Here is a 25720-nt window from a genome sequence, read left to right as displayed (position 1 = left end):
TGGGCACTGGGGCTAGACTGGCCGTTCATCTGTCCAGGCTCCGCTTGTGTCTGGTCTGTTGAGGCCTCATTGTTTGGAGGAAGTTTATTTTTTCTCATGTATGTTTGTTTTGAGGTTGGTGGAGACTATTGGGGGCCGCTGAAAGGTTCAGTCTGAGGAGACCACAGCCATAGAAAGAGGACAGAGGGACAGGGACTGGGGGAGAAAGGCAGTTCCAGTGCATGCTGGGAAAGTTGCCAGAAGGTGACCAGGGGAGAGGCTGGAAACTCTGGATGAGAGCTTGACTGCAGAGGGGGTCCTGAGGTGCTGTTTTTTTGTTGTTCTTTTTTGAGACAGGTCTTACTATGTAGCCCTGGCTGGCATAGAACTCTCTTTGTAGACCTGGCTGGCCTCACACAGATCTACTTGTCTCTGCCTCCCTGAGTGCTGAGATTAAATGTGTGCCTCTACTCCTGGCCTGTTTTTTTTTTTTTTTAAATTAAATATAGCTTTTTAAAAATTTGGTCTGGGTAATAAAATGCAAAAGAATATGGTAAAGACCCTTGAGCCCACTACCCACAGTAAGCACACCAACATTCCACCTTCATGTCAGAGTAAACACATATAGTCATGTGCTATGTAAGGAAGTGCTGGCCAGTACTGGCCTGCATGTGACAGGCCTTGGGAGATGTTTACTTAGTGTAAGTACACCTGCTATGAGGTCACCCAAAGTGAGTTTCTCCAATGACAGATGTCTGTAACTGACACCTTTCAGGTCGAGTCTCGGCCCCTCTCTTTCTTCCTAGCCCTTTCCTTGCTCCCCTTCCTTTGATGGATATTTTCTGTCTTGTGTTTCAGCTTTACATCATATGTGCTCACTGCTCTGTGCATGCTTAAAACAATTTCCTGCAAAGTTTCAGCATTATTTAAAAAAAAAACAAAAAACAGCCTCTTCAGTGTTGTTTTTAGTATCCATCGCTGCCAATGTATGCAGGTCTAAAGCTAGAGTCTAATGCGAATGTACAACTTAGTCTCCTTTTGTAGACCAGATCTTAAACTCACAACCCTCCTGCCTTGGCCTCCCCATGCTGGGATTACAGACATGGGCCATATGTCCAGCTAAAAATTTTAAAACATGAGTATTTTCCAGTTTTATTATTTTACAAAACATTGTAGTGAACACCTGCTTATGCACATACACTGTTTCCCCAAGAAGGGATTAGAGATGCTCTGGTTTCATGGCAGCTATGCCCTTGGCATCTCATGAGTTCTGTGTTGACCTCAGCCCACTGGCAACATGAGTGACATTCTACTTTCTCACCATTATCCTCAAGTTCAGTGAATGTAAAACTATGCTGATTAGCAGTAAAGCTGAGCATCATTCAGTACCTCTCCATGTTTTTGTCCATTTTTATAACTGCATTTTTTGATAATTTTTGGTGTCCTAGGGATACTAGCTATCATGCACTGACTTGTTACAGATATTGCCTCCTATTTTGTGATTATTTGTTTATTTTTGTGGCACTGGGACAAAACCTTGTGTGTTTGTTCTAAACACTGAGCTACATTTCTAGCACACTGTGACATTTTTAAATTGTTTTTTTTTGTCATCTAGAAATTTTAAATTTTGATAAGAGTCAAAAATTTCAATGTTTTTTGGCTTATAATGTTTCTATTTTTAAAAGTGCATTCCCATTCCAAAGAACTCAAAAGGAATTTTGCATTTTTCAAGTTTTGAATATGTATGAAAGATAGCTAGCTGATCTTATTTTCAAGTACAAGCCAGTTGCCCCAACACCAGTGATTGAAAAGTACATTCCAATTTGATATTCCTTTTTTGTCACATTGAAACAGTGTTTATGCTTGGGAAGATTTTTCTTGACAGAATTTCACCATATAGCTCAGAACCTCCAATCCTACTGCCTCAGTCCCCAGAGTGCTAGGATTACAGATGTGTGTCCGCATGCCTTCCCTATGCTTCGCAACATTTTGGTCTTTATTTTGCTTCATGGTTGCATTTTTCTGTCTCTGCTCCAAGTATGCAGTTTGAGTCTCATTGCCCTGGCATACATTTTTCTTCAGTGGGTTTGATTTTTTTCATTTTTTTTTTGAATGATTTGGCTTTTCCTTTCTTTATACTATAAATTTTAGAATCAGTTTTAAGTTAATTATAACAAACCATAATGAGGTCTTGATTAGAGATATTCTTTTATAGGCTAATTTAAAATTTTTGCTTTTAATTTAATATTCATGGATACGAATTGAATATTCAGTTCCTGTCCATGAATGCAGTAGAAGTGTTTCATTGTTCATTCATATCTTATGGGGTTTTCAGTAATGTTTTATAATGTTATTGAAATTCTTGTACATGCTTTTTTGCTAGATTTATTTTTAGAGATGTTTATGTTTTATTGTGTGTGAATTTATTTTTAAAATTAAGTTTTCTAATTAGTTATTGCTAGCACATGGGAACACTTGTGTTGGAGCAGCTGAGAGTGTGTGCCGCTCTTTCAGAGGGTCTGGCTTCAGTACCCAGCACTCATATTAGGCAGCTCACAACCCCCTATACCTCCAGCTCTTAGGGAGTCCTATGCCCTCTTCTGGACCATGTGATCATCTGCCATATACATGCACATTCCCACATATAAATGCAGACATATATGCATAATTTAAGATAAGATAAATGATAAACAGTAACGTTCTTGAGAGTTGTCATTTGGCATTAGTCTGCAGATAGACCCTTTCTCCCTGCCACCTCTCTCTGTGTTTGTGGTATACGTACGTGTTCACGTGGGTGTGTGCACACGTGCATGCTGTGTGTGGAGGCCAGAGGTTGATAATGACTGTCTTTGTTCATTGCTCTCCATGTAGTTTTTGAGACAGGATCTCTCTATTAACCTAGAGCTCATGAGCTCTGCTAGGCTGATTGGCCAGCCAATGAACTCCTGTTTCTGCCTTCCCAGAGATTCTGGATACATTAGTCTCTGTGCCTGTCCTTTACTTGGACACTGGGGATCCGAACTCAGGCTCTTCTGCTCTCACAGCAAGCACTTTACTGATTGAGCCCCATCTGCAGGCCATTGTATTGCCTGCAAGCAATGGATATGCTTGGCTTCTGATTCTAGTCTTACTGTGTTTCCTTATTGTGGCTGTTTTATTAGTTTTTTTTCACATTTATTTATTTATTGTATGTGGGTGCACACATCACAGTATACATGTGGAGCTAGAGGACAGCTTACAAGAGTCAATTCTTTTCTCCCATGTGGGTCCCAGGGATCAAACTCGGGTCATCAGTGGTGGCAAGCACCTTTACTCCCTAAGCCGGATAGCTGGTCTTTGGAGGCTGTATGTTGGCTAGAAACCTCATTAAAATAGTGACTAGAACTGGGTAGCCGACACCTTTGTCTTACTGACTTTAAAGAGAGCATGGTTTTAGTGTCTCGTTAGCGGTTCTATATAGGTTTTTTTTTATGGCCATGCTTTTTCAAATTTTAACAATGTTCTTAGAGCTGTGCCTGGTGATATACATAAGGCGAGAAAGAAGGGAAGGGGAGAGAGAGAGAGGAAGGAGAGAGAAAGGAAGGAGAGAGAGAGAAGGATATGCAGTTTGGCCCGGAGAAATGCAAGTGTGGTGTGTATTTATAGTATATACACATTTACAGATATTTTGCAGTTTAGACCGTGTATATAGTCATTAGACAAATGGACTGGCTCAGTAGGATGAAAAGTGTTCTCTATAAATAGGAAATTGTTGAGTTGAAGATTACTTTTAGATATGTAGGGAGTTCAAAGCCAGACATCAGACTGGCTGTCTTAAATATCTTAAAAACTAAAAAGAAAAACAACAATAACTAGAAAAAAAAAACAATCTGGGAGCTGGACAGGATGGATGCTCCAGGCCTGTAATCCTAGCATTCAGGAGGCAGGATGCTCCAGGCCTGTAATCCTAGCATTCAGGAGGCTGAGACAGAAGGATGGAGAGCTTGGGACCAGCCTGGACCACATAGCAAGAAGAGCTTGTCTCAAAAGCCAAAGCCCAACCAACCAAACAATAAAATCCTATTCTATTCCAGGGAACTGACTTTCATATGACATGTGTGCACATTCTGTGTTTGAGGCTGCACCTGAAGAATGTTTTCATTCTTGTTCTAGGGCCCTTGTTTAATAATTTAATATCTGTACCATCTCCATCTTATCTAGCAGCTGTCTTATTTAAGTTGATATTTCTGATTCTTGCTAGGGCGAGAATTTCATTTTCAAAAACTAAATCCAGGAATTTGGTTTATTATGCTATGACATTCTTGATCTTATTTTAAAGGGGGAATGACTCTTTGTTTCTGCCATTTTGGGGTAAAAGAGCAAATCTTTCACTTCTCCTTTTTTGGGCACCTGGTTGGAAAGGGTCTCTGTGTTCCTGCTGGGTGGGAAAGACATCAGGGCTCTGTAGCTGTGGGTGCTGGGTTAGCTGGGTGACCTAGACCATTAGTTAGGCAAGTGCTTTGCCACTGAGCCTCTCCTGTAGCCCAGGCTCTGTGTGTCTTAATTGCTTTGCTTGGATTCTGTTGCTCACCATCTAATTGTTAAAAGAAGTACCATCTGCCTCTCCCGACACTTCCTTCTCCCCTCTCACCTCTCTATCCCCGCCCCTCAATCCCCAACCAAAACTTAGCTCTGTCATGACCCAGGCTCACACTATTTAGAGTTAGTTTTCTGGGAGGGTTGAGATTTACTTTATTGTCATTTAAATTTTTGTTGTCCTCTTTTATTTCCTGTTAAAGTGTTTGTGTGTGTGTGTGTGTGTGTGTGTGTGTGTGTGTGTGTGTGTGCGTGTGCACACATGTGTTGGGGATGAGATATGTATGGTTCTTCTTTTTCTTTTGGTTTATGTTTTGCTTTCAGATTCTTGGCAAACTTGAGTGGATGTCATGAATTGTAGGGTCTTTTTTCCTTTACCACCCCACATTCTGTTCTTGTGGCTTGACAGTTTAATCTGAAATTTATACATAGTTAAGCTTGATCTTGCCAGAGAACAAAATGACTCTGTATCCTTTCTCTTTTAGGAAACTATTGTATGTGTGTGGGTATCTTGCTTGCCCATGTCTCTGCACATTCATTCTTTTTTGGCCCTGAGGGAAGCCCACGGGACCCAGTGAACGTGAGAAATGCAATTCCCCAGAAAGACAATTCAGGCTTTCTCACAAGCTCTTCTCCAGACTTCAATCCCATCTCCTGCCAGGCTGCATAGAGCTTCCACTAGCTTCCACTTCTCCACACCCAGATCTGACCTTGAGCCCCTGGGGATCACAGTCTTGCTCCAGTCCTCAACACACACTCTGCCCCTCTTCCTGTCCATCTTCCCTTCCCCCTCCTTCTTTCTCTCCTGCACTATGGGACACAGGTCTGTTGCATGTCAGGCAAGCTCTAGGGCTTAGCTCCAGATCCAGCTCTCCTGAAGCCCGTTCAGCATGCACATCCTTGAACTCATCCTGTAAATGAGACCTCTGCATACAGAAAAACAGTTCCACTCTCAGCACCAAGACGAGCAGTGGGTCAGTCCTCCTGGGTAACTGAAGCCCTGTACCCACCTAAACACCCTCACATCTGCCCTAACATCTTCAACTGTGCTTCCTGCCATTCTCCCTGAGAAGTTCAGCCAACAGAATCACCCTTCTTGGGACTGGAGAGAGAAGGCTCATTGGTTAGGAGCACATCCTACTGTCGCAGAGGACTTGAATTTGTCTCCTAGCACCCATCTCAGGTGGCTCAGGCTGCCCAAAACTCCAGCTCCAAGGGACTTGATGTCCTCTCCTGGACTCTGCAGGCATCTGAACTCACTAATACACACACACACACACACACACACACACACACACACACACACACACACACCAACATAAATTACAAACTAAAATGAGGATAGAGATGGCTCACAGTTAAGAGCGTGCCCCCTCTTCCAGAGAACCTGAGTTCAATTCCCAGCACCCACATTGTGGCTTAAACTCATCTTTAACTCCAGTCCCAGAGGATCCAATGCCCTCTTCTGGCCTCTGCAGGCACTGCATACACACATATACATGCTGGCACAACACCCATACACGTAAAAATAAATGAGTAAAATTTCAAACAGATGAGACAAATCTTTTTTTAATACTGCCATTAAACATTCATTGTCTTCTAGCTCTTGCCACTGCTGAGGTTCTGACAGCCCCAGACTGAGGGCTCCCCTGTCTCTGGACAGTGAATCCTGCTAATAACAGCCTTCCATCCTCTATGAACGATGACAGGTTAAGTGGTGCCACCAACTGGTGCTGAGTGTTAGATGGCAGCAGAGCAAAGTAAAGGGGACATGGTCAGCTCCTTTTAGCTGATGCACTTAACAAGCTTAAAAAAAAAATCTAATGTCTGCTTTCAAAACCCAGAAAGTCCAATTTGTCAACTCAGCATGGACTGATCCTTCGTCCTAGTAAAACGCACAGTGACTGATCACCACACGGCTGTCAGATGTCATGGACCTAACTATGCCTCCACAAAAATGAAGCCCCAACTTCCAGCACAGCTGAGTTTGGAGACAGGACTTCTATGAATATCAGTGAATTTTAAAGGTCATGAGGCAATTAAAGTGGTGGCCTTACAAAAACGGACACCAGGTCTCACACACACATTCTCACATAGAGAAAAGGCAACATGAAGGCACAATAGGACAGAAGACAGACCCTCGGTAAGCCCAGAAAAAGATGCTTCACCAGACACCAAGCATAGCAGCACCTTGAACTTGGACTCTGGACTTCCAGAACTGTGTTAGGGTTCTGTTGAGTAAGTCCCCTTGTCTGCTGTTCACTGGGCAGTCTTTCCTGAAAAACACTCCACTTTATGAATTTTAAATGAGGACATGGCAGACCAGTAACATCCATCACCAGGAATAGCCCGTGTGAGGCATCTACACACCCCAAGAAGGCCAGAGCTGTGTTCGCTATCCTACAAGTACAGAACTGGAGCTTGTAGCTTAACCCCCCTCAAGGAATCTGGAGTGCATTGTCTAGTGATCTGAGGCTCACACTATCCACGAAACGGCTTTGACCTTGATCTGAATACATTCTAACCAGGCTCTCCTCCATTAATGTCCAAGCTGGGTCCTAGGATTTCATCAGGGGCAAATGAGAAATCAAGTTTCCCCTTGGTGCTGGGTTCATTCCCCTTTCCCTTGGGCAAAACTGTCCCTGGGATTCAAACCAGAGAATTCTACCTCTAAAGCCAGACCACCCCTCGGAGAGACTTCGTGGGCAATAAGGAACAGGCAGCATGCGCCCAACATTTGACACGTAAGTGCATCACACTTTGCTGATAGAAAGTTAAACAAAACAGAATACTTCTTAACGGTAAGAACAATCACTAGACCTCTCATTTCCACTAAAAAAAAAAAAAAAAAAAAAATTCTTTCAACACCAGACACTCAGCTAAGCCGGTGAAACTGCATCCTTACAATTACAGAACAGTCTTGAAGAATCAGAGCGATTGGTCCAGGCACTAGAGACACTTACCACACACTGAAAGGCCCCTGGCAGCTAAAACTAGGAAGCCAATGACAAAGAAAGGAATCCTGGACAAGAGTGCTGCTAACGAGGTTCCAGTCAGGGCCACCTCCTGGAGCAATTTTCAAAATAGGTAGCCCTTCCCAGGAATTGGAGTGATGGTCTAAAAGAAGACACTAAAAACATTCAAACACCTTGATGCACAGAACTGGAATGCTTTAAGATGCCGAGAAACACAAGCCTTTAGAACCCAAGGAAGAGCTTTACTTACATGACGGAATAATGAACTGTGGCTCAGTGTTGCCTGCGTAGCCAAGCTTGGTATACCTAAAAGCACAAAGTCATCAACACAGGTTTAGATGGTAATGCTCCCAACCACATCCCTCTCATGTCTTTTATTATAAGCTCACCAAGCCCTGAAACACCGAGCCTAGAATACTCCCTTGAAATTTAAAAAAAAAAAAAAAAAAAAAAAAAAATAGAGAGAGAAAAACAAACTGTGCTCACTGGGGATCATTTCAAAGTAGGGCCGAAGCTGACAGTATCAGCTTGCCGTGTCAGAACAGAAACGGGACTGGGACTCGTGTCTGCCTCTCTGGCCCTCCTGACTCTCACTGTGCCCTCACACTCTTCTCACCTTCGAAAGAGCACAAAGAAAACACAAAGAGTACCCCAGTTTTGCAGAGGGGAAGACCGGAACACTGAAAAGCTAAGCTGCCCAGCCTACAGAGCCAGGGGAAGGCAGAAAAGGAGCTCAAAGCTAACTGTGCAGCTAACTCCAGCGCAGGCTCTGTAGAAAGTACTTGCTTCCTAACTTCCTCAAGTTTTGGAGCATCAGAGATCGATTATATAATTTTCTTGAAATGCCGCGGCATATGTCTAGACGCAGCCCCCTGCCATCTCCTGGGGATCATCGACGGGAGCATCTCTCTACCATCACGCTTCAAAAGAAGCCCACTTTCTGTCAAGATACTCTGGTAGATTCCAAAAGTCTTTACGAAAACAAATGCCAAAATACTACTTTCTGTTCCAAAAGCATTCGATAATCTCCTAAATATAAAAGGGGGGAGGGTGACACATCACTCAGACCATCTGCTGGAAGGGTACACAGAAATGCAGTCTTGGGAGCTGAGGACCAGCGCCCCACTCCCTCTGCAGAGCTCAACACAGCAGTCAGTGCAGCCAGCCTTTGCTTACAGAGCTAAAACACTTCCTAGGACTAGACAGGAACAGTGGATTTGTTCTCATTTACAAATTATTTCAAGATGTTTGATATTAAATGCTTCCATTTGATATTTCCCAATTCTTGTAATTTTATGATTTTTTAAAAATATACTTTACCATATGCTGGCTTTGGTTTAGCACAGTGAGTGACACCAGCAAGCTGGCTGCCCTCACATCACACCTTCTGTCCACCTTCTAAGGGAGGTGAGTTCTTCATACCACCGCAGAGGGCTAGGCCAGACTCTGAGACTCCTAGGCCCTACAAGACAAGACCCATCTGAAGCCCCTACCATTCCACACACTTCAGAGCTGGGAACAGAAATTAATAATCAAGTGAATCCAGTCTCCCATGTCAGGGATCATAGACCCACAGGAGAGAAAGTTTCTAGGCCAACCAAGAGCCGAAGGCTTTGGAAAACGAAGCCAACACAGATTGAACTTGAGAATCCAAGACCAGCACAGCATGGTATCACAGCCTATAATCCCAGCACTAGGGAGGCTGAGGCAGGAAAACAGTCAGTCCAAGTCCAGCTACATAGTGACAGACTCAAAGACAAACAAAGACAGCCAGCTCATTCCTAACATGACCATCATTCTGGAGATGCTCCAAAGAACTGAGTTACTGACCCAAGGCTAAAAAGCTTCCAGAACCAATAAGCAGGCTGGAAATCACTAAATCATGAAGCCAAATTACATGTTTTTTAACAAGCCATGTCATTGATTAGCCATCTACTCCCCAAAACTCTACCCTTGCACTTAAGTCATGTAAATAAATCCATTCTTTCCCACTGTTAGCTTATGTGTTCCTGGCACTTATGGCCCTATCTCTGCTTCCTGGAACAGAATCTGGGTGCATAGCAGATTTTCCTAAGTTCCTGGTGATGCTCTTAACAGATGCTGAGCTACTGGAGTGATGATTAAGGTCATGGGAACAAAAAGTGATGAAACCAGAAAAAAAAGAAATCAGACTCTAATATGAACTCCTGTTCAGATGAGAAAAGATCTACCACATGTAATGTGTTCAAAATATGGCAATACACAGGCATTTATTAATATTAGGTGCTAAGTATCACTCGTGTTTGCTATTTTTTTAATCAAGTGTTTTTGTTGTTGTGATTTAAAACTATGCTCTTTCATAATGGCACAGGCCTTTAATCTCAGCACTTGGGAGACAGAGGCAGGTGTATCTCTGTGTGTTCTAGGCCAGCCTGGTCTACAGAGCAAGTTCTAGGACAACCAGATCTACATAGTGAGACCATCTCAAAAACAAACAAACAACAACAACAAAATAAGGCCATATACTTTGGCACTGGATGTCCTGGATTCAAATCCTACCTTGCTAGTTGCCAAATCTGAGGAAACTACTTCACCTCTTTGTATGTTGATTTCCCTACCCCTTCAGTATTGTTGGGGCAATAATACAATGGAGATAACATATATAAAAAACAATACAATGTTGTGCTTTTAAGTTTCACTTTTTATTTTACTATCATTTTTTCCCTAGATGTTTGAAATATATCTTTAGTTAAAAATTTGAAAGGTAGTCAGGCATAGTAGCACACGCTTATAATCAGCACTTGGAAGGCAGAGGTAGAAAGATTGAGAGCTCAAGGTCATCCTCAGCTTCTGCATCACAGCAAGTATAGGGCCAGCCTGGGCTACGTGAGAACCTCAGCACAAAACAAACAAACAACACAAACCTGTGTTTTATAAAAAAGAAAAAGTACTAATTTTTTATGTTTTTAGTGTACTTTGTCTACTTCACTTGAGACGCTTCACCAAAAGTATTTTTTTTAATGTTTCATTTTTTTAAATGTACTTTGCGCTAAACCGCAGTGGTCACTGTTTGGACCGGAGCAGTCTGACTCGAGGACTAGTGAGGATGAAATGGCCCTTAATGGGGACTCTAGTAGACACCGATAGCCTTCATCAGCTCCATCCCATCTTCCGGGCACAGTGCTCTTCCCTGCACCCTAACCAATGCCCACTGCAACAAGACGTCAGATGAGAGAAATGCACAGGAACTCTTAGGGCCCTACTGCTCCAAACTCCAGCCAGAACAGTCAGTGCCACTTAGAACATCTGGAGTAACAGCCTGAGCCCACACATCCATTAGCACCTGCCCCCCACAGTGGTGTGAGGGCACCTTAAGCACTTTAAACACTATGCAGTGATCTTCCCACCTGAGGCGAACCACCGTAAAGATATATTACATTTTTACACGCTGAATTGTGAGACTCTTTCCTGCCCTCCATGGAGCACTAGACCATGAGGGGGAGGGGAGGCACGCACCAGCAGAGACGCAGACTATAATCACATCATGGTAAGTAAATGTCTTTCAGATTTCCTGTACTGTTCTCTATAAAGTATCAAGTATCTTTGGCTTTTGTGACTTCAAATAATCACGATGTAAGGAATATCTAACACAAATTTTCAAATTCAAAATTTTAGTAAATTCTCTATCAATATAGGCTCCCACCAGACTTCTCTGAGAACCTATGAATTATAACTGTAAAAGTAACCTACAAGGTGCCTATCTCCAAATACTTTCTAGAACCTGCCCCCTCCAAACAATCAACAAGAAAAACCCAATCCTTAAATCTGGAAAGTGTTCAAGTTCCCATTTACAAACCAAGCTTCCCATGGGTATCAGTTTCCTGACTAGATAGAATCTATGTAGCTCACACTGTTGAGTCACCTAGAACACTGAGGGGGAGGAGGGAAACAATCCAAAGATCTTCAGAATGGTCCTTAAAATGTCTATTAAAAATGTGACTTCAAATTGAGTCTCATAAGCAAGTTTAAGATCATCTGAGCAGATGCCTGCAAAGCATGAGACACCATGACAAGAATCTACCATACACGTTCCCAGGCCCAGAGCAAGACTTCCAGGAAGAACCCAGCACCTGCACTAACATCCTATTTCCTTTGCTCCTATGGGTTCTAACTGTCAGCCAGCCTAGAACTAATTCCCAGATCTAACCTACATCATATACAATCACCTTTCCATTATGCAGTGCAAGCTCCCAACCTCACAGTCACATTCTAATGAAGTAACTCACTACTCACCACCATCATGAAATAAAACACATCTACACGTTCAGGTTTAATAATGACACTGTAACCTTTCCCTTCACTTGTAAGTTTCCCCACAAAATAAACCTCCTTTTTGAAGTACATGGAGTGGCCTTAATAATTTCACCAATAGTCTCCAACAGAATTTACTGTCTATCAACCAATTTTTTGTAAACTCTTTCCACACTGATATTAACATCTGCTCATATAAATGGATGATTTCCTCACTGTTGCTTATCTTGAGTTATGCAGTTAGGAGTCACTCAGCAGGGATACATACTAAGAATGCACTATCAGGTGACTTTGTCATGATTGCGTGAATATCATGGACCATACTTACACACTCATCACCAAGGTAGTTATCACCTCAACAAGCCTTGGAACCACCACCATGCATGCAGTGCACTGAAATGTACATTTCCCAAACTGTAATTAGTTAAACAAGCTAGGCAATCATGTCTACCACATCTTTTCCTTAGGGCCGCCTGCATTATGTTTCTACTTTGAAAGTGCCCCCCCACACACACACACACACATACTGAATTCTGTATGTTTCCTCTGGTGTCACATGTGTTTTGAATCTCATGGGAAGAACTATGCTAACCAGGTTTTCCCAAACAAGTTGTAAGCATGTAAGACCATCAACTTTCAATGGAATAAATGGGCCAAGCCTATAATCAGCACTTAGGTGGCCAAGACAGGAAGATTGACTTGGGTTTGAGGCCAGCCTGGGCTACATAAGTTCCAGACCAGACTTGCAGTGAGACTCTGACTCAAAAAAAAAAAAAAGAAAGAAAGAAAGAAAAGAAAAGAAAAGAAAAGAAAAGGAAAAAGGAAAGGAAAGGAAGGGAGGGAAAGAGGGAGGGAGGGAGGGAGGAAGAGTACTTAAATTTTGTATTAAAAGCCCTTGGTTCTGTGCTTTAATACTTCTTTCAAAAGCCATCCAGAACGGCAGAGAAGGCACCATTCTCAGAATCACATAAACCAGCTTATCTATACTCACTTAATATGACCTTCCACACTCCCTGACCTGAGACCACCCACATGGAAATCCGGAGAAACAGAGGGAGAAGCTAAGGATGGCACACTTCAACAGTGGTGTGAAGCAATGCCAATGTTTCTTTGTGAAAGAATGTGGTCCCCAGGTTCAAAATCAAAATCAAAGGTATTCACTGAGGGGCTGAGGGTGGTGGCGCATGCCTTTAGTCCCAGCACTCAGATGGCAGAGGCAGATAGATTTTGGGCCAGACTGGTGTACACAGTGAGTTCCTAGACAGCAAGGTCTACATAATGAGACCATGTCTCTCGTGTGTGTGTGTGTGTGTGTGTGTGTGTGTGTGTGTGTGTGTGTGTGAGAGAGAGAGAGACAGAGACAGAGACAGAGACAGAGACAGACAGAGAGACAGAGAGACAGAGAGATCCAGTGAGGCCTCACACCCTCTCGCACACCCAACCCTGCTTTCCTATTCTAGTCCCTTCCACACCCCTTCCCTAACTGCACTGTATCCTTATCTGCCCCATACATTTTAAACAGTCCTAGAACAGACCCTCCCTCTTCCTCTGAAATGCCACTATCTTCAGCAGCACATGGAGACTTAATTCTGCTAAGTCAGGAGAATTAGTTGACTGAACATACTTCTATATAATCAAAATTCCTCCTACAGCCATGTGTTTTGAGCAGAAGGTGACAATGTAAGCTCATTATTTTATGTTCTAAAGTGAAAAAGTTACATCTCAAACTGTTTTCTATCTTTATATGGTGCTCTGAAACTGTACCCTGGAAAAGGTTCTTTTGAGTGAGACTCTTGTAAAGTCCTGTCTCAGTCCCTAGATTTCAACCAGAACTGCCCCAATCCCCGCTACAATTCCACACTGAATTGTTAGCTGATCTTAATGGTATAGTTTTTAAATGACACCAAATCTCACACTGCGCACTGGAAACACAACAAATTGTTTAAATGTTCCTCAGTTTACTTTATAGAAAACTACAGTGTCTGTTTACGGAACAACGAGTTGCTATATGTTCAAAGTTATTAATTTTACCTCAATTTATTTGTTTTGTTTTGTTTTCAAGATAGGGTCTCATTATGTAGTCCTGGCTGTCTTGAAACTCACTATCTAGACAAAGCTGGCCTTGAACTCATAAAGATGTGTGTGCCTCTGCCTCTCAAATGTTGAGCTTAAAGATAGGCCCCACCACACCTGGCTTAATCTTTTAATCTTTAAAACACTATTTTAACTGTTTGAATGGTGAAGTATACACGAGCTACGAACTTTCCTAAAGTTCCCTAGAACCAAAGAAAAACGACTTTAAGTCTGTAAGGAGTTGGAGAGATAGCTCAGCAGGTAAGTATACTTGCTGCCCAGCAAGGGGGCTTCACAACTGTGGTGGTTTGAATGAAAACAGCCCCCACAGGGAGTGGCACTAAGTGAGGCCTTGTCGGAGTAGGTGTGGTGTTGTTGGAGGAAGTGTGTCATTAGGGGTGGGCTTTGAGGTTTCAAATGTTCAAGTCAGGCCCAATATGGTTCTCTCTCCCTGCTGCCTGTGGTTCAGGATGTAGAACTCTCAGCTCCTTCTCCAGCACCACGTCTACCTGCACACCTCCATGCTTCCCACCATGATGATAATGGTCTAAACCTCTGAACCTGTAAGGCACTCCAGTTAAATACTTTCTTTATTAAGAGTTGCCATGGTCATAGTGTCTCTTCACAGCAATAAAACCCAAAGACAACAACCATCTGTAACTCTAGTTAGAGGAGACCCTATGCCTTCAATCTGATCTCCCTGGACACCAAGCATGCATGTAGTACATAGATGTATATGCAGGCAAAATACTTTCATGTAAAATAAAATGAATAAGTCTAATTTAAATTTTGTTTTAATCTGTATGAAGCCACAAAGAGAGAAGAAACAATAGCAAAATCTTGCCCTGGAGAGCTGGTGGTCAACTTTGGTCATTAACAAAGTGTGGATCTCTGTGAGTTCGAGGCCAGTCTGGGCTATGGAATGAGTTCCAGGAAAGGCTCCAAAGCTACACAGAGAAACCCTGTTCAAAAAACAAAACAAAACAACAAACACAAAAAAAGTGTGGTGGTTTGAATAAGAATGGCCCCCACAGGCTCATAGATTTGAAGGTCCAGTCATCAGGGAGTGGCGCTCCTTGAGAAGCATTAGGCAGTGTGGCCTTGTTGGAAGAAGTGTGTCACTGGGGCTCTGAGGTTTCAAAAGCTCAAGCCAGGCCCAGTAGCTCTCTTCCTGCTGCCTGTGGATCAGGATGTAGAGCACTCAGCTACCTCTCTGGCACCATGTCTTCCTGCATGCCGGCATGCTTCCCACAATGATGACAATGGACTAAACCTCTGAAACTGTAAGCAAGCCCCTACTAAATGCCTTCTTTTGTAAAAGTCACCTTGATCATGGTGTCTCTTCACAGCAATAGAACACTGCCTAAGACAGAAAGCTGGCGGCAGCCAAAGTTGCAAAGCAGACCCACATACACCTCAGATCCTCAGCAGCTACCCAAAAACCTGTGGGGCTGGAACAGAAACTCCAGGGAACAATGCACTAGGCCATTTTTGTATGTGGGCCCTGGTGAGAACACTTCCCCATGCCAATGCCTGGTACTCTCTGGATGCAGCTTTGTCTAAGGTGATTCTCTGAAGTGCAGCATTCTTTCAAAGCGTTAGCTTCACATTTAAATAATATTCCTGCCTCTTCTAGTCTGAATTTGTTTTTCTGTTTTTTAATTATTTTATTTTATATGTGTGGGTGTTGTGTCTGCACAAGTGTTTGTTCATTACACATATGCCTAGTGCTTATGGAGGCCAGAAGAGGGTGTCGGAGACCCTGGAACTAGAATTACAGACAGTTGTTAGCCACTATGTAGGTGCTGGGAATGAAACCCAGGTCCTGTAGAAGAGTAGCCGGTGCCCTCAACCTCTGATCGCTCTCAGCCTGTTTGTGTATTTTTTACCATTCTTTCGCTTTCTGGATGGTTTTTACTTACAAGTAACCAGCACAGTTTTAGTTTAGAAAAGAATATTAATTTAAGGATAGTGAGGTAGCTAAGTAAGTAAATACGCTTGCTGCCTAGTCCGATGACCTGATTTTGGTCCCCAGGACCCACACTGCAGAGGGAAAAAACAAGTTACCACAGGTTGTCCTCTGATCTCCTCTCAGGTACCAAGGTAGCCACCCACACACCCTACATACATACACACAATAAGCTAAATGTAATTAATTTCTATGTATGTGGATGTGCATGTGCCTTGTGAATTTATGTGCACCATGTGTGTGCAGGTGTTCTCAGAAGCCAGAAGGGGGCGCCAGATCACCTGGAACTGAAGGTACTGACAGTTTGGGAGCCACCTGACATGGGTGCTGGGATCCAAACCTGGTCCTCCAGAAGAAGGGTAAGCTCTCTTAACCTAGAAGCCATTTTTCTAAGCCTAGCTGTATTTAAATTTTAGTAAAAGACTGTTACATTGTTCAGCCAATGTCAGATGAGTTCACCCTGGGCAACAGACTTAAGTCTTACCCTTATTTTAATTGTTACATTATTCATTGTCATTGACTTTGTTTTCTATTTTACTCGATACTGTGTATGTCCAGACATGTGAGAGTGCTTGGGTTCAAAACCAGGCACTCACACATACTAAAGCAGGCTCCACACCACTGAGTTAGATGTCTACTCTCTGAAATAATCTATTCTTATTTGATTATTTTCTTCCTCCCGATTTGCTGACTTCGGAATATACACAAAGTGTAAGTGTAATAAGAGCCTTCTCAACTGACCGAAGTCAAAACTCAGTCTTCCTTGACACATTATAAAGAATGGAGCACGTAACAGGTATCCCCTGCCCACACTTCCCTGCCCCACTGCTTAACCTAGTTCTTAGTTATGTTGGCCTTTCGGGGGGGTCTTGCAGTCCTGTTATCTTTATGTTGCTCCTTTTTAATGTTCTTCATTAGCATGTATTATACATAAGGAGTTTCATTATGACATTTTCATACTTGTACATAATGTATTTGGATATTCATCACCCCATTACCCTCTCATCCCCCCCTCCCACTAATCCTCTTCCTCTCCCCATCTGTTGATCCTGTCGCTGTTGATGCGGTTTTTAAAGGTGGTATTTCCACATTTCAGCACCTCCATTTGTAGACTCCTCGATGGCTCACCTTCTACTGGCTGGGTGAGATCTACAAGCAGGCTCTGCAGCGAGGTTCATGAATGCTACAATTCCTGACTTTTGCACATGTGAGAATGCCATCATGCTGCACTTTAATGACATTTCAATCAGATCACACTGTCACTCCAGCACATTGCCCCCACTACCTTCAGGCAAGTTACACTGCTCAGAAGTACACACTAAACTGATTTTAGAGTTGCCATTATAGGTGGCCATCTGCATGAAGGCAAGCCTATATCAGTTACCCCTTTGGTTGCTGCCAGAAAATAACTAACAAAAAGCAACTTAAGGAAGGTTCGCAGTTCAAGGGTCCATCATGGCGGAGAGAGTGTGGAGGCAGAAACGTGAGGCAGCTGATCACAGTGCACCCACAGTCAGGAAACAGAGACAGGAACACTGGTGATGGTCAGCTCACCTTCTCCTTTTTATGTAGCCAATGGCCCCAGGCCATGGGGTACTGCTGCACACTGTTAGGGTGAGACTTCCCACCTCCATAGCCCTGTCTAGAAACTACATTACAGACATACCCCAAGGACCATCTCCTCTCTTCAACCATTCTGGATCCTGTCAAGTTCATCATCAATATTAAACATCACTTCCTGTTTAAATATGTATGATTCCTTCTTCATCTTTCTGGATAATTCAGTAGGGTATGTCTCCATTTTAATAAGTGTTCACTGAACTTGTACCAGTTCATAGTGAGCCCTTCTATATATGTAATTAAATGAATGTTTCATCTTTTCTTCATATTTCAATCTCTTGAGAACACCAGCTCTGTCTGTGGTATAGTTCTTTGTAGCCAGAAGATTTCCTGTGTCCCAGCCTGCTGGCGGTCTGGACAAATCTCTCCCATTCGCATCTCCCAAGTAAACACACAGAATCTTATATTAATTATAACTGCTTGACCATTAGCTCAGGCTAACTACTGACTAGCTCTTACACTTAAACTCAGCCCATTTCTGTTAATCTATATGTCACCACGTGTTCCGTGGCTTTTCCTGTGTGTCGTTGCATGCTGCTCCCTAGATGGCGGGCTGGCATCTCCTGACTCAGCCTTTCTCTTCCCAGAATTCTCCTCATCTGCTTATATTACCTATACTTCCTGCCTGGCTACTGGCCAATCAGTGTTTTATTAAACCAGTGTACAAAAGCATTACTCCACAGCAGTTCTTCAGCTCTGTAACGTACATTATACAGGTAAATGTCCGTGTGCTACTTGAGCTCACTGAGAAGCTAGCTCTGGAGCAGTTACTGCCTCCCATTTCAGACCCAAGCATGTTTGTCTAAATGTCCACTCAGGCCTCTTGTCTGGGGACAGGCAGGCCTCCCTAACTACACACAAGGAGAGCAGAGAACAGAAAAATTGCCCAAGAATAAAGACATTGTAGCCATTCCCAACAGATGTTACTGTTGTTTGTAAAAGGATGTTGGTAGGGAAGAGAAGCCGGAAGGTGAGCCAGGGGAACTTCAGCTGACTGCCTCAACTTCCCCAGTTGGTTTCTACTGGTGTTGTGAGCACCTGAATTGATGATGCCATGTCTGTCTGTTGCAGTTTGTTCCTCTATTTGGAATCACCACACGAGGGGACACACTATTCTTCCCAGACTCTGAGTCAGAAACCCCAGCTGGCTGCCTTAAAGGAGCTTCCAGAGTCCATTTCAGTGACTTAAGCACCTGATTTGATTATGTTCTGCTACCTATCTGTCCGTCATCCATCATCACTTGCTATTTATTCCTTTTCATTGGCCTGTTATACACTTAAACCCATTCATTCGTAATAAAAGCGTGGCTACAGCAGCTCATTCTCCAGACCTTACAGAAGCTCAGCGCCTCCACCCTCTTTCCTCTTTCCTGACACTTCAAAGGCACTGGTGCTATTTCCTGGTGTTGCCGACCCTCTCTCCCTTTCTGAAATTCTTACAGTGGCAGTAAAGGCCCATTAAGGGAAGCTACTTCCTTCTGGACAAGAGAAGGGATCTCTGGCCTAGATGAGGACCTCACACTCTAAGCTGGGCCCAACCCTCAGGAAAGAGGATTCACCTTAAGCCATGATAAAGAAATAGGAGGAATATTTATCCCTTTAATGAGATAATGTTCTTTTCCTTTCTAGATAGCTGGTTTCTAGTGCAGACGTTTATGGAGGTGCAGCCTGGCAGTTGCAGTACTACCAGAGCCTGCCTGACGAGCTCAGAGAACTGCTCCAGGGTTGTAAACAGAATGCATTCAGAGTAGCGGGACTTAGAAATAGTTCTTATCTATCTGAAGGAATAGGACCCGAACAGGCACTGACGACTCTATTTTTCTCATGCTTCTCTCTCTCCCTCCTGTTCTACCTTCCCCACATACATCATCCCAAGGAAAACAATACAAAGTTACACCTGAGGGAGTGAGTAACCACCGCAACAAGCTGCTGAGGAATTTTGTGGGGAGTTAGGTCTCTATCAGCCAGACTTAGCAAGCAGGGAACTGGCACCATAGTTGCTTTGTGCCTGACCTTGGTTCCACAACCAGACACTTGGGAATTTGTCCTTGTGTATTATCTGTGAAGGTTTAACTTATGAGGCATGTAAGTCCAGTTCTAATTTACTTTGAGGCCTAAAATCAGCTCACTGTAGGTAGCTTGTCTTAGAACTGAGAAGAAACTGCTGTTTTCTTTATGTCAGTCTGAGTTAATGATATAAAACAAGCTTAAGTGTCTTACAGTCCTCATGGTTCTATACATCTAGTTACAAAGCATATCTCAGTATATTTTCTATTTATCAAAATTATACAGTTTAATGACGAGTCCTCTTTAGACAGTCTACAGATATAAGTACCCACAAGCTTGAGACGTGATCATGAGATTATATGTATAGATTATATGAGATTACACACTACAGTGCAGGTTTGGGGGAGATACCACAGCTAGTTCTCCACATGTGAAATCACAGACAGAAACAACTGTATTCAGAGTCTGTGGCCCCACAAGCTTTCCTTGAATGGGGTTTCTCCATCAGGGAATCATTCATCTGGAAGCTTGACACCTGCACCATCAATTGCCATCTGCTGGATTCCTGTGACCTCTGGTAAAACCACTGCTACCAGCAGCTCTCAGCAGGGTAAGCCTGCCCACTTTCCTGAGTTACTCAGAAAAGCTTAACTTTTCATTTCTCTTCTTCGTTGTGTCTTTTGGATGCTGGCCAGAATCTAAACAGGCTTCCTCTGGGCTGGGAATGGTGGTGCACACCTTCAGACCCAGCACTCGGGAGGCAGAGGCAGGTGGGTCTCTGTGAGTTCTAGGCCAGCCTGGTCTACAGAGTGAGTTCCAGGCTAGTTAGAGCGACATAGTGAGATCTGTCCCAGAAAAAGAAAAGCAAAACCTGCTTTCTCTGGGACTTTGGGCTTTTCACTCCTTCTGGGAAGCCTTCTCCTAGCAGTATGCCTTCCCTCATGTGGTTGACTTCCACAGCTGCTTAACTAGGATGGCAGGGCTTTCTCTCCTCCCATTTTCCATCCTCCTCCTCTAATCTGATTCTGAGCTTGCCTCCCTTGGTGTTTTTTCTTTTATATGTAAATAAAACTGTCCTCAAACTCAGAGTTCATTGTTAAATTCACGCACTCATTCACTCACTTTGAGACAGGATCTCTCTATGTAGTCATGGCTATCTTGAGGCTCACTGTGTAAGACCAGGCTGGCCTTGAACTCACAGAGATCCACCTGCCTCTGCCTCCCGAGCGCTGGGATTAAAGGGGTGTGCCACTACACTTGCTTCTTAAATTCTTTCATTAATTAATAAAAAACCCAGGAGGCCAGTACTTGGGAGGCAGAGGCAGGCGGATCTTTGTGAGTTCGAGACCAGCCTGGTCTACAGAGCGAGATCCAGGAAAGGCGCAAAGCTACACAGAGAAACCCTGTCTCGACAAACCCAGGAGGGAACTCTAATCTCCCCAGAAATAGAATGGCTTTTTAGATTATTTATTTACTATAGGGATTGGGGGGTATACAAGCAGGCTATACTTCCCAAGGAGCACACATGTAGCAATTTCCTCTAAGATATAAGATCTTGTCGGGCAGTGGTGGTGGCACACACCTTTAATCCCAGCACTCAGGAGACAGAGGCAGGTGGATCTCTGTGAGTTTGAGGCCAGCCTGGGCTACCAAGTGAGTTCCAGGAAAGGCGCAAAGCTACACAAAGAAACCCTGTCTCGAAAAACAAAACAAAACAAAACAAAACAAAAGATATAAGATCTTGGAGCGAAGCATTAGATGCAGAATGTTCTAAAGAGAGATGAAACATTGTATCCTATAAGGAAACTTGATAAACTAAGAAAGTAAACAACTCAAAAGTTTCTGGAAGTCCCTGAGACTGACCAGATTCACTAAGCCTCTCCCTCCCCAGCGTTACATTAGCAGTAAGAACCAGCCACCAAGCTACCTGGAAAAAATGTTAGTCAACCTATTGCACTGCTGGCAGGCTGTGCAGTGTGCTCCAGGTTTCCAGCTTTTATGAATGGCCACCATTCTGGTGTAGCCTTTGGTGGTACAGCTGTCTTTGAGTCACTTCTGCTACAATAAGTAACTTTTCCTCTCTATTCACACTGGTTCACCAAACTTGGTTCACCAAAGTTGGATTTCAGTGGTATCTGTTACTTTGATATGTTACCAGTTCCTTTCTAGGATGAGTGCTCACATCTTCCCAAGAACAGTGTCACACAACAGGGCATCAGAAAATGGCTTGAGGGAGTCAGATCTTCCCTTCCACCACGATGGTCCCAGGGACTGAACTCGAGTCATCGGGTTTGGCCATAAGAGTCTTTACCTATTGAGCTATTTCATTGGTCATGAAATCACTTTTATTCTCTCTTTATGGATGTCTTTTGTGTCTTCTTTTTACTCTTCATTTTAATCTTGTTTCTTTTATCTTTCATTTTATTGCTCCTATGCTGTCTAAATTTTTTAAAAACAAGATGGTTCTCTCTAAAATTATTCTGATTCCCAAAGCACTCTTCTTCCAAAGAATAATTGCCATTTTGATTGTAGGGCCACCTTGCCGTGTGCCGTGTGCTGTGTGTGTGTGTGTGTGTGTGTGTGTGTGTGTGTGTGTGTGTAAGAGAGAGACAGAGACAGAGAAATTTATGTGAGGCCTCATGCTCAAGTTGGGTCCTTTTCACTTAATACTCAGCTGTGAATGGGAACAATTCTCTCTGGACCTGCTACTTGTTTAACAAAATAACTCTCCTCCCCACTTAGAGAGATGCTAAATACAATGCTCCACAACCTCTGAACAATCCTTTAGAGAAGAAAGGTAAGAATTCACTGGAACCACAGATACATTATACTTCCTCTGTAATTCTACCATATCCTTTATCCTGAACACATCAGATCCCAGGATTCATGGTAGGGTATAAAAGGTCTAAGGAAACAACTGTCCAGGCATCAGCCATTCCTGTGAAGAAAGACACAGGTCTTCCTCACAGGAGGCTTAGTCTCAAGGCGCATAAAGTCAGTCCAGGGCATGATCCTACACTCAGTCCAGAATGCTTTGCCACTGGGCACTGTGGAAATGAACTTGGGCCAGCATGCACCTTCTTTGGCAAAGCAATGCCCTCTTCATGATTCACATCCCAGCTGTCCAGCAAGGACTGTGGGTGGAGACTTGCCACTGTTGTTAGTTAAAACATCTGTAGCCAGCCAGAAGTGGGCAGAAATATCACATCTCAGTATTCACACACACACAAATGGGTGCACATTTACTGTAAATGTCTTGAAATACATATAAATTTCAGATGTTTTGTCTCCATTTTTTATTTGGTTTGTTCATTTTGGGAAGTTTCAAGGACTGTTGTATGAATGTATCTCTGTAACAGCATATGGACAACAGACTATTTAAAACCTTTGGTCTGGAAAAGATTTATGATATGTGCTTTTAAAAACCAATGCAAGGGGTTGGAGATTTAGCTCAGTGGTAGAGCGCTTGCCTAGCAAGCACAAGGCCCTGGGTTCAGTACTCAGCTCCAGAAAATTTAAAAAAAAATACAAAAACAATGCACTGGACGGGCAGTGTTGGTGTACGCCTTTAATTCCAGCACTCAAGAGGCAGAGGCAGGTGGATCTCTGTAAGTTCGAGGCCAGCCTGATCTACAGAGTGAGTTCCAGGACAACCAGGGCTACACAGAAAAACCCTGTCTCAGAAAACAAAAACAAAACAAAAAACTCACCAAAAAAAAAAAAAAAAAAGCTGGTTGTGGTGGCGCACGCCGGTAGGATTTGCTGAAGGAGGCGGAGGCAGGAGGATCACGAATTCGAGGCCAGCCTGGGCTACACATTTGCTGGGCAGTGGTGGTGCATGCTTGTAATCCCAGCACTCGGGAAGCAGAGGCAGGTGGATCTCTGTAAGTTCGAGGCCAGCCTGGTGTACAGAGCTAGTCCAGGACAGGCTCCAAAGCTACAGAGAAGCCCTGTCTCGGGGGGGGGGGGGGGGGGGGAAGCTACTGGGCTGGAGAGATGGCTCAGAGGTTAAGAGCACTAACTGCTCTTCCAAAGGTCCTGAGTTCAATTCCCAGCAACCACATGGTGGCTCACAACCATCTGTAATGAGGTCTGGTAACCTTTTCTGGTCTGCAGGCATACATTCAGGCAAACACTGTATACATAATAAATAAATAAATTTTTTTTAAAAAAAAAAGAAAAGAAAAGAAAAAGCTACTGCTAGTGATTTAGAGAACTTTTCATAATGAAGATTTTTAAGGGAGGGGGGAGGAGTAGGAATGAATGGCTCCATCTTCTGACAACAAAGGTTTGAAACTACTCAAAAGGACGTGGTAATTTTTTTTGTTTATTTCATTTATTTGTTTCTCAAGACAAGGTTTCTCTGTATAACCCTGGCCCTCCTGGAACTTGTGTGGTAGACCAGGCTGGGCTCCAACTCACAGAGACCTGCCTGACTCTGCCTCCCCAAGTGCCGGGATTAAAGGTGTGCACCACCACAGTCTGGCTTTTTTTTTTTAACTGTGAGTGTGTGTGTGAGAGAGAGAGAGACAGAGACAGAGACAGAGACAGAGACAGAGACAGAGAGAGACAGAGAGAATGTATACCTGCAGGTGACTGCAGAGGCCAGAAGAGGGCAGCTAGAAACAGAAACACTTGCTTTTTTTTTTTTAAATTTTATTTATTTATTACGTATACAATAGAGTGTTCCACCTACAGGCCAGAAGAGGGCACCAGATCTCCTATTGGTTGTGAGCCACCATGTGGTTGCTGGGAATTGAACTCAGGACCTCTGGAAAAACAGTCAGTGATCTTAATCTCTGAGCCATCTCTCCAGCCGGAGAAACATGTGCTTTTAATCACTGAGACTTCTCTGGAGCCCCCACACAAAACACATTCTTTAAGCTTGTCGATGGCTATGTGGTTATTAATTAGAAGTAAAAGGATTTTTTCCCTCCGAATCAAATGTCAAGAAGAGAGAGAAGAATAGATTAGAAACCATTTTGTCACTGCTCACTACTGAGAATCCCCTACAGACAGAGTAACCGTTAGATTACAATGCAGCCTGAGCCTGTCACCCCAGCACTAGGAACAAGGGTAGAAAAATCACAAATTTGAGGCCCTCCTGGACTACAACCAAGTGAGTGTTAAGTCCCATTGAGAAGGATTCACATCGCAAAACAAAACTTTAAAATAATTGGGGCCAGGCGGTGGTGGCACACACCTGTAATCCCAGCACTGGGGAGACAGAGGCAGGTGGATCTCCTTGAGTTCGAGGCCAGCCTGGTCTACAAAGCGAGTTCCAGGACAGCCGCCAAAGCTACAGAGAAACCCCATCTCAAAAAACAAAAAACAAAAAAAAACAAAAAAAATGGGAATATAACTGAATGGTGGAGCGCTTATCAATAATACACATGAGTCCTTTAAATTAATCCCCAGTACCAGAAAAAGAAAAGAATCCCAAATTTCCTCTAAAAATACATAAATCAAATAAACTGACTATAAGTCAAAAATATGTGTCTATAATTACATGTGTATATAATTATTAAAAATAAAAATATGTATGGATATATACACAATAATTTTTATATTTGTTTATATTTTATATTATATATGGAGAAATGTAGGTCAAATATACTGAACATATCAATAAATAAAAATGTGTTTGGTTTGGTTGTCAATGAGTGTAAATGAGCTTAAGCAACCCATTAGATAAAATCTTTCCATGCTAGCTAACAGCAGTATCTAACAGTACAGTCTAGTATAAAGGACAGAACTGAAACAATTCAGAGACAATAGTGAAAGAATGGGTAAAGACATGTGTAGCAAGCAAGCACAATGAGAGGCAAGCGGGAGTCCTGCATCTTTATATACAATGAAGCGGAATTCACACTGGAAAACAGTAGGGAGGAGGCTGCTTTTCCATGCTAAGATACTTCTGGAAAACACAAGTGATTTGCTAGCACCCAGTAAGGTAGCAACAACTTTTAAACTACAAGAGCCATAAGGAAAGAAAGAAACATAGTATCACCAGGGCACTTGCCACACCATTCTTAACCCAAGAATTTGTTTTGGCCCATTTAAGTGGGCCCAAAACATCAAAAGCTGAAATACCTAGATAGCATCATGAATAAGGCAGCTGATACAGGCACATGCAGAACTCTGAACACATAGAGGTAATACTTGCTTTTCAAAAAACATTCACAAAACAATCCTGGAGGGAACATGAAGTCCCAAGAACAGAAATAACATG

At 43.0% G+C, this 25720-nt stretch overlaps 1 protein-coding gene across 3 annotated transcripts in view; it reads right to left on the bottom strand.

Annotated features, from left to right (window-relative positions):
- Actr3b (actin related protein 3B) overlaps positions 1-25720 on the bottom strand; it is an 84235-nt gene that overhangs the window by 42310 nt on the left and 16205 nt on the right. Inside the window, exons 1-2 of one of the 3 annotated variants that reach the window (XM_036180907.1) lie at positions 8016-8077; positions 7780-7835 (exon numbers count right to left, since the gene is read on the bottom strand). The exons of 1 other annotated variant lie outside the window; for it this stretch is intronic. In XM_036180907.1, coding sequence (XP_036036800.1) covers positions 7780-7835; positions 8016-8025 — 66 coding nt within the window. In that variant the 5' untranslated portion in view covers positions 8026-8077. Of the gene's footprint in view, positions 1-7779; positions 7836-8015; positions 8078-25720 lie in introns of those variants that run through there. One more of the 3 variants, XM_036180909.1, reaches the window with a different exon arrangement.

Source organism: Onychomys torridus, chromosome 3, assembly GCF_903995425.1.
Source record: "Onychomys torridus chromosome 3, mOncTor1.1, whole genome shotgun sequence".
Lineage (NCBI taxonomy): Eukaryota > Metazoa > Chordata > Mammalia > Rodentia > Cricetidae > Onychomys > Onychomys torridus.
The sequence above is the reverse complement of the archived record's forward strand: the minus strand, read 5'-3'. Positions and strand labels throughout refer to the sequence as shown.